Source organism: Corvus kubaryi, unplaced genomic scaffold, assembly GCF_017639235.1.
Source record: "Corvus kubaryi isolate FWS band 111438036 unplaced genomic scaffold, C.kubaryi_AGA036_p1.0 138, whole genome shotgun sequence".
NCBI classification, from domain to species: domain Eukaryota; kingdom Metazoa; phylum Chordata; class Aves; order Passeriformes; family Corvidae; genus Corvus; species Corvus kubaryi.
The window spans coordinates 10291849-10305189 of record NW_024580672.1 but is presented as its reverse complement, the minus strand read 5'-3'; the positions used below and the strand labels follow the sequence as shown (position 1 = coordinate 10305189).

Genomic DNA, 13341 nt, shown 5'->3' with positions numbered 1-13341 from the left:
GGCGGCGGCGGCGGCGGCGGCAGCGGCGGCGGCGGCGGCGCAGCGGGAGCGCAACGACTTCCCCGAGGATCCCGAGTTTGCCGAGGTCGTGCGGCGGGCTGAGCTGGCCAGCGAGCGCGGCATCTTCCCCGAGCGCATCTCGCAGGGCTCTAGCGGCAGCTACTTCGTGAAGGACCCGCAGGGGGTGAGCTGGGCCCAGCCCTGCGTGGCCGACCCAGGGGTGGTGCCGCCCCCGTGGCTCCGGAGACCTGTGGGCTGAGCGGCGCTGGCCGGGAGCGGGACGCTGGCGGGGGTGACCAGCCGTGGAGGGCTGGTAGGAGCGGCCGGAGCAGCTCTGGGCTTCCCCGGGGAGAAGTACAGTGGGACCAGCAGCGAGAGTGCGGGGGAGCAGTGTCTAAGTGCTGATTCAACCTCTTCTGTGGCTTTGTGCCCAAAGAGGAAGGGTCACCCCCTCCCCCAGGCCCGTGCATCAGCATCTGAACACAGCGACTCCAGCCCCAGGGCTGTGACTCCGTGGGCTGAGCTGGTTTTGGCCTGTTTTTTTGAAATGAGTGAGATGTCTTCTCTGTGGCCGTGTGGTTGGTATAGTGGAGACAAAGTCCTTGGCATGTAGCTGGTCCCCTATAGATCTGGTGAGCTGTGTGGCAGCCGTCTCTGTGCCACTGACTAGATGTGTATGCAGCACAGGCTAGCTCCCTGCCTAATCACTTGAGCTGTTGCTTTTTCCTGTGACTGCCTTGCCACGTGTGTGCTAGGAGGCTTCCAGGGAAGCAGGAGTAAGCTCTGTGGTCTGGTGTGTCCTAGTTTTCCTGCCCTGGGTGAAACCTGGCTCCTGGAAGCTGTGCCACGCAGTTCCAAGCTGAGCTGATGGCGTGTGGGGAAATACATGCTTCTTGTGCCACAGCCTTGCTCCCTCCTATTGCCCAACATGAGACCTGGAGTGAGCAGCCAGATGAGCTGCCTGGGGATTGCAAGTCGGAGGCTGCCTGGCTGTAGGAGACCTGAGCTCAAGGACGGCTGTTGGAGCATGAGTGTGAGGAGTCAAAGTCTGTGTACTGCTGGCACTGTCAGCTGGCAGGTCCCCCAGACTATTTGCTGTTGGCAAAGGTGGTGTGTGACTGGTTTCTGTGGTTGCTGCCCAGGGTCACTAAAAATGTCCCGCTGTTGGCACACGAGAGAGTGTAGTGCGTAGGTACTGTGGGCAGTGGGGGAAAGATATTGGGAGGAAAATCTTTTCTCTTTGATTATTTCTCTTGGGGCTGCTGGGGCCTGAGCTGTTCCAGCTGGGCTGTGCTGCCCAGCCCCGGTGGTTATGATCACCCCACTGCCAGCTGCTCCTCTGTGCTGGCTGGGCTCCCTCTGCCTTGCTGCTGGCACCAGGTAGACCTGTTTTCCCTGTTAGTGCTGCTCTCAGCACGGGTCTGTCTGCTAGGGGATGCTGTGCTGCCAGGCCTCTGGTCTCCGCTTCCACGCTGTTCCTGCCTGGCTGGGTCTTGCTCTGCTGGACTGGTTTCATGGAGCACAGGGCTTCATGCTGCCAGAGCTCCTGACAGGCCTCTTTGCAGGCATATATCCAAGGATGGGTTAACAGTCACGTGGCAGTCGTGTGGGGCTGGTGCGGGGGATTGCCTTCCTGCCTGCCTGGGGAAAGTGGCTCCAGCATGTGATCTGGGCATGGCGCAAGTGATCCTGTTCCCTCAAATCCTTCCTTTCTGTCTTCCTGGTGGACAAAATCTTGGTTCTGCTTGCTCTGGCCTGGCTTTTGGTCCTGGACAGACTGAGATTGCATTGAGGTTCCCTGCTGAGGCACTGGGACTCATGTTCCACTTCCATGTTCTGGCAGGAGCTCAGCTTGGGGAAGTGACACCCACTCAGGCCAGGGCTGGCACTAGCCATGGGATGGAGGCCTGGTTGCGCGTGCTGCTGAGTCACCTCAGAGCAGGGGCTGCCAGCCCCCCAGGGATGCCTCACTTGTGGAAGGCCCTGCTCTCATCTGTGTGGTGTGGCAGTGCTGGCTCAGCAGTGGTGCAGTGCCCCACACAAGGCTTCTGTGCTCTCTGCAGCAGTGGGATACTCTGCTGTCCCCACTGTTGGGTCGGTGTATGCAAGGCTGGACTGAGGGGCTGGGAGTGCTGCTGGTACCAGCTGGTGGCCAGTTTGGAGCTGCCTGTGCCCTCTCATCCACAGTGTACCCAGAGAGTCAGCCCTCCTGCTGGGCCCCCAGCACAGAGCCCTGGCTCCTCAGGGACCCTGCAGCTGCTTGGCTGTTATGGTCCTTTTCCTCTGGTCAGTTTGGGATCAGCTCTGTTCAATGGATTTTTGAGCCAGGGCCGGGATTGCTATCCCTGACCCTCTCCTGTGTGGACATAATGACCAACGATGAGCAGTAGCTCTCCCTAGCCATCCAAAGGTCGCTGGAATGAGACTTATGTGTTTACCAGGAGACTGCATCATCACCGGTGTTTTTGGGACAAATTGGGTATAAAGGTCTCTGGGCAGCACTCTGGTCTTGTGGGATGGGGTACTGGCTGGAGAGGTGTCCTTCCCAGCTCTTCCCACCTCCATATCAGGAGCTGTGAGGTTTTGCCTGGTCCCAAAGGCTGGTTATTATCCTAATGAGGGGCAGTTCTGGACCTGTTCCGTAGTGTCCCCACTGTGGGCCGGCTCACGGGCTGAGGAAGGTGTCCCAGCTCTACCAACTGCCTGGACTCAGCCCTCTTCTCTCCCACTCACAGAAAATCATTGGCGTCTTCAAGCCCAAGAATGAGGAGCCATATGGGCAGCTGAACCCCAAGTGGACCAAGTGGCTGCAGAAGTTGTGCTGCCCGTGCTGCTTTGGGAGAGACTGCCTTGTCCTGAACCAGGGCTACCTGTCGGAGGCGGGTGCCAGCCTGGTAGACCAGAAGCTGGAACTCAACATTGTTCCCCGCACAAAGGTGAGGGGACAGCTGCTGGGGTCTTGTTCTGGGGAGGCTTTTGTGTGCTTCCACACAGCTCTGCTTGCACCTTGCCTTGTGCCACTGCTGACCTAGGAGATGGAGTGCTCTAGACCAGGACTGTTCCTGCTCAAACCCTGGGGATCCTTGTGCTGGGCAGAGCTGTGGGAAATGTTGTGTCTTGGTTTTATGAGGCAGTCTTGTGACTTGCCAGAGGCCCCTGCTGACTGTGCTCATGTCCCTCCAGGTGGTGTATCTGGCCAGTGAGACCTTTAACTACAGTGCCATTGACAGGGTGAAGTCCCGAGGAAAGAGGCTGGCCCTGGAGAAGGTGCCGAAAGTTGGCCAGCGCTTCAACCGCATTGGTCTGCCACCCAAGGTAGGGCTGCCAGCCTCTGTGCCTGCCTGTTGGCACCCCCTGGTTTCTGTGGCCTTCTGTAATACAGCCTGTCCTTGCTTCAGGTGGGCTCCTTCCAGCTCTTTGTGGAAGGCTACAAGGATGCAGACTACTGGCTGCGGCGGTTTGAAGCCGAGCCGCTCCCGGAGAACACTAATCGGCAGCTGCTGCTGCAGTTCGAGCGGCTGGTGGTACTGGATTACATCATCAGGAACACAGGTAGGGCCAGCTGCCTGGCATTGGATGCTGCCTGCTCCTTCATGTCCTACTATGCTGGAGAAAGAGGAGGGAGATAGGGTCTTGCTGTCTTTTCCCAGCACCTGAAACTCCTCTCCCCTTGGTTGCTGCCACATGACATCTTCCTCTAGGCAGAGTGCAGCTGCTGGGCTGCCCACCACCTGAGGCTCTGGCTGCTGGCCTGTGTTCTGGCAGATCTGGATCTACCACAGTGCTCAGGTGAAAGTTTGCCAGCTGTGAGGATCCAGGGACATCCAGAAATCAAGCACCTGACTGTGCCCCTATATTCCATTTCACACTGCATTCCTGAGTTTCTGCCAGGCTGGTAGGGGTTGAAGTTGCACTCTGACCTTTCTCTTGGGAGCTGGCAATGTGGATCTCTAGGGCTGGCTGTGAGGGGCTTGATGTGGTTTCCCATGCCTGCAGCAAGCTTAAGGACCTAGGGGTAGAGTTTGAGCCTAAAATGTCTGTCTCACTTCTGGGTCAGAGGAGGAACAGTCTTCTGCCCAGCATGCTGCAGGGAGGCCCTGGTGCTGACACAGCTGGTTTTATCTCCCTGCAGATCGGGGCAATGACAACTGGCTCATCAAGTATGACTGTCCCCTGGACAGCGCGGGCGTGCGGGTGAGTGGCTGCTCCTTGGCAGGGGCTACATGGGGACTCTGCTCCTGGAAGCTGCCCGCTCGGCAGGCAGGACAGGAATTTCCCATCTGGCTTGGGTTTCCAAGTGTGTGGAGGCCTGATCTTGTCTCCTGGGCCTTTTGTTACCCTTTGCATGGATGGTTTGTGGCCTAGTGGGACTTCATGAGGATGGATGCAGCTGAACTCTGTGGGGGAAACTGGTGTTGCTGGGGGAAACTGGTTTTGCTGGACCTGTGCATCTTTGGAGTGAGGCCTGGGGGGGAAACAGCTTTGTCCCCCTTCCCACCCAAAGTAGACTATGTTTCCCTACAGTCAAGGGACCGTGCTACAGGCAAGAGGCTGCCGTGCCTCTGTGGTAGCCAGGGCAGAGATCCTGACAGTGGGGCTGCAGAGAGTAGGAGAAGGATTGTTCCTGCTGGGAGGACCTCCTTGTGACATGCTTCACTTCCTTCCAGGACAGCGACTGGGTAGTGGTGAAGGAGCCCATCATCAAGCTGGCTGCTATAGACAACGGTTTGGCCTTTCCCTTGAAACACCCGGACTCATGGAGAGCATGTGAGTCCCTCAGGCTGTGCCAAGGCACCATGGCAAGCCATACAACTCCATGCTTGGGCATCCTCCTCAAGGACTGTAGAGGAGAGGGCTAGGGCTGTGCCTCTGCAACTTCTGGGTTCATGGGCAGCTCCTCAGCAGAGACTGTAGAAGGCAGATGCTGGATCCTGTGTCCCAGATGCAGAGAATCTAGCACACCAGATGTGGCACCGTGTGTTGCTTTTCCCAATTCTAATGTCTCCTGCTTCTTCCCACAGATCCATTCTACTGGGCATGGCTGCCCCAGGCCAAAATCCCCTTTTCACAGGAGATCAAGGACCTGATTCTTCCCAAGATCTCAGACCCCAACTTTGTCAAGGACCTGGAGGAAGATCTGTATGAGCTCTTCAAGGTGAGCTGGGGGAGTGGGTTAAGATGATGTGGGAGGAGGAAGAGGGAGTGGTGTTGGGGAGCTCCCTGTCAAGGTTGCAGGAAAAGAAAGGTGGTCAAGTTCCTGACAGCATTTCTGGGCTGAGGCACAGCAGGGTTATACTTCTGCCAGGAGCTGAAGATTCAGTGTGGGGAGAAGCAGGAACCCCATGGGACAGGAGGAGGGGCTTGGGGAATAGGTATCTTGTGCATAGCATGAAGCAGTGGGTGGATCCCATTGTGTTCTTCATTCTTTCTCTTGCAGAAAGACCCTGGCTTTGACAGGGGACAGTTTCACAAGCAGATTGCTGTCATGAGAGGCCAGGTAAGCTGTGCACAGGAAAGACAGCTGGGTGAGGTAGGAAGCCTCATCCTGCCTGCATGGCAGGAAGGGTGCTGGTGTGGGTGCTCTCTGTTGCTCTGGCAGGGCAGCTCAGGCCTTGCTCTGTTGTGCCATACAGATCCTGAACCTGACTCAGGCGTTGAAAGATGGGAAGAGTCCACTGCACCTGGTTCAGATGCCACCTGTGATTGTGGAAACAGCGCGCTCCCACCAGCGCTCCGCCAGTGAGTCCTACACGCAGAGCTTCCAGAGCCGGAAGCCTTTCTTCTCATGGTGGTAGCTCTGGGAGCCACGGGCAGGGCTTGGCCACCTTGGACTAGCACTGCGAGAGGAGCTGGGCCACTGTTGGCTTCTGTGGCTGGGACTCGACCTTCAGGGTAGAGCGAGCAGGCGTGGCTGGAGGAACCTGCAGCTGAACTGGAGGCGCCAGGCGGATTGGGCATGGTCCCTCCCCAGCTCCACTGGAGCTTGGTGCCCTGCCTGGGGCAGAGGCCAGGGGGAAGGTATGGGAATCTGCCAGGAACTGTGGCATGGCTGGGACCCTGCCCCTGCCTCTGTTCCTTGGCCTGCATGTGGTTCTGAGCACCCCTGCTTGGGGCTGGGATGAACAGGCTGCCTGAGCCAGGATCCGTCCAGCCCTTTACACCAGCCACTGGCCCTTTTTTTTCCCCAACATGCCAGCTGCCGGGTTGGGAAGGCCTTTAGCAGGTGATACCCCCTCTGTTTCCCTGAGGGTGTGCTGTACTCCTCCACTGTCCCTCCCCTGCCCCAACCCCGTGCACGCTGCTTTCCTCAGGGGGAGTTCCTGCTGCCCACTGGCGTAGCGGGGACCGCAATGAACGGCTGTTCTCTGGCTAGAGGCTCGAGGAGGGGACATAAGAGGGACAGCATGGGACTGGCTTGGGTGCAGTTAGACATTAAGGGGAAAAAGGTGCTGGCTTGTCCCTGTGAAGAGCAGGCGGCTTCACAGAGCTCTCCCATGGGACCTCTCCCCTTCTGCCCCAGTCCATTTCTCCTGCCTGGTCTCCATGGCGGCTCTTGCTTGACTTTTTCCCCTCTCCCAGCAAGCTCCCTGGCTGCTGTGCAGCCAGCATGGTGCCAGCCTTGTCTGTGCCTAAGGACCCTCTTGAGGGGCAGGGGCTGCCAGGGAAGGGCTGGAGGGGCTCTTCTGCCACGTGGCTGGGAGCACTGGGGGACCAGCATGGACTCCTGGATGCCCTGGAGCTGACAATCTTGCAGGCCTGCTGTGGGTGGGGGAGGCAGGGAGCCCCTCTCTCACCAGCAGCTGCTGAGCTTGTGTTGTATAAAACAGTACCAGGGCTGCTGCCTGTACCCGCTTGCCTTGAGCTGTGGCTTCTCAGGCTGCTAGGGAAAGTCAGTATTGGGTCTTGCTGTCCTGTTAGCCCATCTTTGGGGAGTGAGGGGGATGAAGGCAGGTGAGCCTGGGAGAGCAGAGCAGCTGCTTTGTCTCCTGCAATGGGGAGGGGGCTCAACATTGGCTGTGTAAGCACAGAGGGGGCAGGAATGGAGATCCCAACTCCCTGGCCAGGCCCAGCTGCATTTGACTGACCCAAAATGTATTGTTCTAATGCACTGTAGAAATGTATGTAATGTATTTAAACCATGCAACCATCTGAATAACAGAGCTGCTGTTCAGCTGGCTACATCTGCGCCTCTGCAGCTCCCTGGAGCAGCTCGGGGCTCCTCGGCCCATGGCTGGTATCCATACGTACCTGCACAGGGATTCACTGGCCTCCTGCAACTGCTGGAGCTGCTGCAGGACAGAGTCCCTTTCCTATCTGCTCATGCTGGGCATTGAGGGCAACCAGCTGCCCAGGCTGTCCCTTGGCATCCTGTGTCTGCAGGTCCTGCTCCAGCCTCGCCTGGGCCCAGCGGCTCTCGGAGAGGAAACTCTGGAGGCTGGAGATGAGGCTGCCCAGCTGCTGCTTCTCCTCCTCGAAGTGGCCACATTCAGACTGTAGAGCTGCTTCCTGCAGCTGCTTTTCCTCCTTCAGCCACAGGACCATGGCCTGGAGCTTTGCTCTTTTGGCAGTGAGGCTGGACACCTCCTGCTTCAGCTCCTCCAGCTTCAGAATGTCCCCCATGATTTCTCCATTCTCCTGGGCGCTACACTCCTCCAGCTTGGCCAGCTGGTCTTCCAGCAGAGAAATCTTTCCCTGGAGAATCTCTATTACCTCTTCCAAGCATTCCTTCTCCTGAAGGGCAGCATGTAACTTGTTCTTCAGTTGTCCCTATCACTGTGCCAGGTCAGTTACTGTGTGAGTGACTGTGCATTGGAACAGATTGCCCAGAAAGGCTGTGGAGTCTCCCTCACAAGAGGTATACAAGAACTATCTGAATGGAATCCTGTGGCATCTGCTCTAGGCTGACCCTGCTTAAGCAGGGAGGTTGGACCAGATTACCCAGAGGTCTGTTCCAACCTGACCTGTGCTGTGGGGCTGTTCCCCTTACACTAGGTGCCGTACAACGTCCTGGACCATGGTTCTGCCACTCTGGGGGAAGGCCAGGGATGAGCAGGACACAACCAGCCACCACTGTCCACCCTTTATTAACCATTCATTGCACCCTGCCCAGTACACTTAGTGTCCTTGAAGAGCTGCTCTCCATGGCCCAGCTGCTCAGTGCTGCTGCATGGACCCTGAGCCTGTCTCGGCCCCGCAGTCACCCTCCAGCTTCTTCTCCACGATCCTACGGGGAAGAGGTGTGTGTTAGCGACGCGGCCCGGCCGCGCTTTCCCTGGTTGCGCCGCCACCCCGGGCCGCACCTACCGAAGGTGTTCGAAGCGCCGTAGCGCTGCCATCCCGCCGCCGGGCTGGGCTGTTCGCCGTCGCCGCAGCCGCCGCAGGGCCCGCGCCATGCGCCGCTGCCCCGCGTACCGCCAGACGAGGCGGGCGCGCTCCTCGGGCCGCTCGGCCCCGCCGCTCCGGAACAGGCTCCGCAGCTCTAGCAGCCCCACGCCCTGGAAGATGTTGGCCGAGGCCCGCTTACGGGCGCGGGCTGCGGGCGCCGCCTGTCCCGGAGAGTCGCTCACCACCGAGGCCGGAGGGCCCATGGCCCTGGCCGCTGCGGGCACCGAACAGTCGGCGTCAGACTCCGGTCTCGCCGTCCGGTCCGGTCCGCTTGCCCCGGGATCCGGGGCGGATGCCCAGTGAGGAAGGGCGGGCAGCGGGGGAAGGGCGGTCCGGGGCGCCGGGCAGGGGGCCAGCCGCGCAGGCGGGGCCGCCCGGGAACGCGGGAGACGCCCCGGCTCGGGCCGGGGCACGCAAGTCCGGTCCCGCCCCGCCCGGGGCGCTAGGCCCCGCCGTGACCCACTTTCGCTCCGACACCGCCCCGCGCCCACCGGTCCCTCGCACAGACCTGGCGGGGGCGGCTCCGCCTGGTGCCCGCTGCGTTCCCGGACCCGCTTCGCGCCACCGCACCGGGGTCCCGCCGTGGCCGCGCGCCCCATTCATCCGCTCGCTGCGCGCCGCCCCGCCCCGCCCCGCCGCCAATCCCCGCCCGCCTCCCGCTGCCAGGACCAATCGGCGCCGAGGGGCGCGGCCGCGCCGCTCCGCTGAGGAGGCCACGTGGCGTGGGTGACGTCACGGGCGGGGTGCGAGGCCCCGCCCCGGGCGGGGCCACGCCGCGCACCTCTCCGAGGGGAATCCCAGATGACGTAAGGGGAACCCCGGCGCGCGCCCCCCGCCGGCCGCCGCACGGGGTCCCGGTGCGCTGTCTCTGGGCCCCGCCGCCGGCATCGGTCGCCGTCTCCTTTCGCGCCCGCGTTGTTGTCCCCCCTCCCCCCCGGCGGCAGCAGCACGGGAGCGGCGCGGCGGGCCCTGCTCGACGGCGCATCCGCGGCGGCTCTCGGGTGTCATGATGGGCTGGCCGGAGGTGCGGCGGGGCGCGGAGGCGGGGCGGGGAGGAGAGGAGAGGCCCCGCGCGGGGAGGACCGCTAAGTGCCAGATGTTTGGCAACGGTCGGGGAGGAAGTCGCTGCCGGGGCCCTGAGTCCCGCCCGAGCCGCGCCGGAGCAGGCAGGGCCGCGCCATGGCCCGCACGGCTCCTCCGACAGTGCCGCCGCCCCCGGGGCCGCCGGCCCGCGGCTCCCTCAGCCTCCATCGCGCCTACCTGCGGAGCCCGCTGGGCCTGCTACGCCTGGGGCAGCTGGCGCTGGGCGCTGCCTTCTGGGTGACGGTAGCGGCTCATAAGTACGAGGGGGCGGCTCACTTCGCTCTGTTTGCCGCCGTCCTGGTCTGGCTCCTCACCCTGGCCCTCTTCGGGCTGAGCCTGCTGGGGCGCTGGGAGCTGGTGCCCTGGCTGGGCTCCCGCTGGCTCCTCACCAACCTGGTGCACGACCTGGCACTGGGCGTGGGGCTCTACGCAGCTGCCACTGGCATCATGGGTCACAAGGCCAAGCAGAGAAGCTTTTGCAACCTGCCGGGCTACAGCCAGCATTGCCTCTACAGTGCCTACCTGAGCGCCTCCATCTGCGGGGGCATCACTGCCTGCCTGTACCTCTTCTCTGGGCTCTATTGCCTGTCACGGCGTTGCCAGGACCAGCGAGACATCATCTGAGATCCCGTGCCACTTGGCTCCCCTTCTCAGCCACCGACAGAACACAGCCCGTCTTTGGGATGACATGACCCTGCCGCCCCATCCTCTCCTGGCTGACTGCACTGCAATTCCTCCAGAGACTCCTGCACAGATGGATGGACAGACAGAGGACTTCGCCGAGCATGGCTTTCGCTGCAACGCACCGAAACACCGTGGACACCCAGCCACTGCACAGGCCCTTCTCCCACCCCTGGACAGACATAGGCTACTGCAAGTGGAAGGACCCAAATGGGGAGCCCCTAAGAGGGATACCAATCTTTGGGAGCCCTCCTAAGACTCCAGCCAAACTTCCCTGCCCCTGGTCTTGCAGATGCTGCATGCTCAGGTGGGTGCTGACCAGTCCCTGGGGTGGAGGGAGACTGGCCTGGGGGAGCTGAGCTGGGGGCAGCAGTGCCTAGTGGAGTTGGATGGGCATAAACCCCTCTGACCTGCTGGCAGCCCCTTCTTGCTATTCCAGCTGTATGGTGCCTCCACAATTCCCTAAGGGAGGCTCTGAACTTGGCTTCCCCAGCCTGGGCCCCTCTTTCTGTCTGGCCTGAAAACGTCCTTCATCGTATTGGAGCCCCAAAGGGCTCGGTCCCTCCCTGCCCTGCACTCTGGGGGTGTGGAGATACCCAGGTACTGCACAGCCAGATCCAGCATCACCTCAGTCCGGTGTGGGGATTGAGCAGGGGAGCAAGGCCTCCATTGCTGCGTAGTGAGGGGAAGGGCAAGTGGAGCTGTAACCTGTCCGTCACCCTGGGCAGGGGGTAAATTCCTCCAGCCTTGGAGTTTGTTCAATCCTGGGATGGGACCAGGTGCCCTTGGGGTTGAGGGGAACCAGTCATGGGGTTGTTCTCTCCTCCTGCTGTCCTGTAGAGACGTTTGTAGCTCCAAGCCACCCAGAGCCACTGAACCAGCCCTGGGGCCAGGCTACTCCAAAAGGGACAGAAACAGCCTCGCTGATGGTTCTGGAGATCAGCCTGCAGCCCTGCCTGTCTCTGCTGCACTTGGTTTATCATCCTGGAACATTCCCATCTTTGGACTCTCTGGGACTGGGCAGAGCCTGGAGACTGTGGTGAGGTGGAAGGGAAGGGTGAGCATTACAGCATGGCAATGCTAGGCTGTGCTAGCACTCTGACCATGGGGGAGCTGGGGCCAGGCACTGTGGGACCACAGCCTATCTTGGAGAACAGAAGAGGACACCAGCACTGGAGCCAGCCCAGCCCTGGATCAGCCTCCACAACTCACCGGGTGCCAAGCCCTGATGAGGCCATGTAGGGCTGACTTGAGAAATGGGCAGCCAGAGACAGAATTTTTGGAGCAGCACCACACTAGGGCTGTCCTGCCACAAGCCCTCCTCACCCTGCCTAGAGGCAGGTCCTCTCTATTGCTCCCAGTGCGAGGAAGGGTCTGCTCCAGTCTCTGTGTAGACTCAGATCAGTGAGATGGGTGTCCCCAGCAGCTGGCCACAGCTGGCTGTTGCCTGGGGTTCCCTGGAGCCTTTTGTGAGGTGGAGAGCAGCAGCCATGGTTGCCCTGGGGGCTTGAAGGGGTCTGGGATTGGTACTGGGTCACCACTTCCATCATGATGTGCTGTCCCAGTGTGCACCCCATCATGCTCAGGGGCCCTGCTAACCCGCAGGCCCTGGGTGGGACGTGCTGTCTTTGCCCGGTGTCAAGGCTGGTCCCTGACACCACCTGCCTCTGCCTACTCTGGTGCGGCCATTGGCCCAGGCTGTCCAAAATGCCCTCGGTGCTTCTGCCACCACAAGTGCCTTTTCCTGGCTTTCTGCAGCCCTGTCTGTCACACCAGCTCTATCCCCTTACAGCCTCCTTTCAGGTGCCAATGGATTCACCTTCCAAATAAAGCGATGTTGGCGCTCACTGAGTGTCTGGGGCTTTGTGATGGGCTGGGACCTGCTGGGTATGAGGTCTGAGCTGAGATCACACCCAGCTCTCTAGCCCTGCACCCTGGGGCCTCTCTGCTTGGAGCCTCTGGCCATGGTCATGAAGTCCTGGGGTGCTCTAGGGTCACAGGCAGGCTCCCTGGTGCTGAGCCACTGCTCCTGCTAGAGAGGCTTAAGCCTCTGCCCTTGAGGACAGGGACTATCCCTGGCCCTGCTGCCTGTCCAGAGACAGGGCACAGCCTGATGCTCACATGGGGCTCCCGACAGAGCAGAGGGAAGCCAAGTCCGCAGGGTTCTGTGGCTGTGGGATGCACTGAGGACAGGATTTAGTTGCATTCCTAAGGGCCTTGTCACTCCATGCTGAAAGGACCTTCTGTCCCAGGGCCAGGGCACTGCTGGGCAATCATGTACACGCTGACTGGCCCTTGGTGGGTCAGGGGCCAACGGAGGGCTGCCAGCATCTCCCAGGACTGGCTCCAGCTCTGGGATGCACTCTTGGGACAGGGTTGAATCTTGGACCTGGACCCACAGCTGAGATGTCACTGGGAACCCAGCCTTCTGCCTATGGGACACACACCCTGTTCATCAGAGGCTGCAGGCAGCTGGCAGCAGCACTGAGCCCTCGTTGTTCAACAGCCATCACAGGGTTATAACAAGGTTAGAACTTTCGGCATCAGATGAAGCCCAGGATTCCCAGAGCATTCCTGGGAGCCAGCATCCCTGCTCTACTGCAAGCACCTTTCAGGACAGCCCATGGTGCCTGGAGCAGTGCGAGCAGGGCTGCAGGCAGTGCACCCAGGGCTGGGCTGCTTTGGGGGCATGGAGGGGCAGCAAATGAGCTGCCAGCCAGGCTCACGGGCCCGTGAGGAACCTGTTGTTCTCTTCCAGGGACTCTGGGTGCGGGGCTGCTCTCTGGTCTCTCCTGGGGGAGAGGTGGTCCAGCAACGGGCTCATGGGGACAAACCCACCGTGCCCGACACAGCTGAATGCAGGCCATGCAAAGACCCAGACTGGAACTGAGCCCTGAACCAAGATTAGACCCGGATCAGTGCCCAGCCCTGGACCGGGACCGGATCTAGGCTGTGCCTGAGCCCTACACCAGAGCAGACCCGAATCGGGACGGGGCCGAACCCCGTGTCTAGACCGGGCCCACCGAGAATCGGCCTCGAGCCTCACGCCCAGAGCGGCCGCAGGAGCCAGCACGCAGCCTGGCACCCAGCGCGGGCAGAGGCGGGCGGGCCCCGGCACGCCGAGGCGGCGGCGAGAGCGGCCGGTTCCCCGCGGGCGGGGCCCTGCGCCGCGCCCGGCCCGCCGCTCCCATT

The 13341-nt window shown here is 61.1% G+C and overlaps 3 protein-coding genes across 4 annotated transcripts in view; 2 read left to right on the top strand and 1 right to left on the bottom strand.

Annotated features, from left to right (window-relative positions):
• The window catches only part of PI4K2A (phosphatidylinositol 4-kinase type 2 alpha), a 7792-nt gene extending 613 nt beyond the window's left edge, over positions 1-7179 (top strand). The window contains exons 2-10 of the mRNA XM_042019130.1: positions 1-184; positions 2736-2936; positions 3184-3315; positions 3399-3552; positions 4133-4194; positions 4668-4767; positions 5022-5155; positions 5438-5497; positions 5634-7179. The exon at positions 1-184 is cut by the window's left edge and continues 21 nt beyond it. Coding sequence (XP_041875064.1) covers positions 1-184; positions 2736-2936; positions 3184-3315; positions 3399-3552; positions 4133-4194; positions 4668-4767; positions 5022-5155; positions 5438-5497; positions 5634-5795 — 1189 coding nt within the window. The 3' untranslated portion in view covers positions 5796-7179. The remainder of the gene's footprint in view (positions 185-2735; positions 2937-3183; positions 3316-3398; positions 3553-4132; positions 4195-4667; positions 4768-5021; positions 5156-5437; positions 5498-5633) is intronic.
• Positions 7180-8068: 889 nt separating this feature from the next.
• On the bottom strand, positions 8069-9155 carry AVPI1 (arginine vasopressin induced 1). 2 transcript variants are annotated; one of them, XM_042019125.1, is made up of 3 exons: positions 8894-9155; positions 8305-8599; positions 8069-8224 (listed from the first exon to the last, which is right to left on the bottom strand). In XM_042019125.1, the coding sequence occupies exons 1-3, from the start codon at positions 8982-8984 to the stop codon at positions 8155-8157; spliced, it is 456 nt and encodes a 151-aa protein (XP_041875059.1). In that variant the 5' UTR covers positions 8985-9155; the 3' UTR covers positions 8069-8154. The 2 variants fall into 2 exon arrangements, with proteins under 2 accessions (XP_041875059.1, XP_041875058.1); XM_042019124.1 differs by having other exon boundaries at positions 8305-9154.
• Positions 9156-9164: 9 nt separating this feature from the next.
• On the top strand, positions 9165-11996 carry MARVELD1 (MARVEL domain containing 1). The gene has a single exon (XM_042019129.1). The coding sequence runs from the start codon at positions 9565-9567 to the stop codon at positions 10090-10092; it is 528 nt and encodes a 175-aa protein (XP_041875063.1). The 5' UTR covers positions 9165-9564; the 3' UTR covers positions 10093-11996.
• The last annotated feature ends 1345 nt before the right edge of the window (positions 11997-13341 follow it).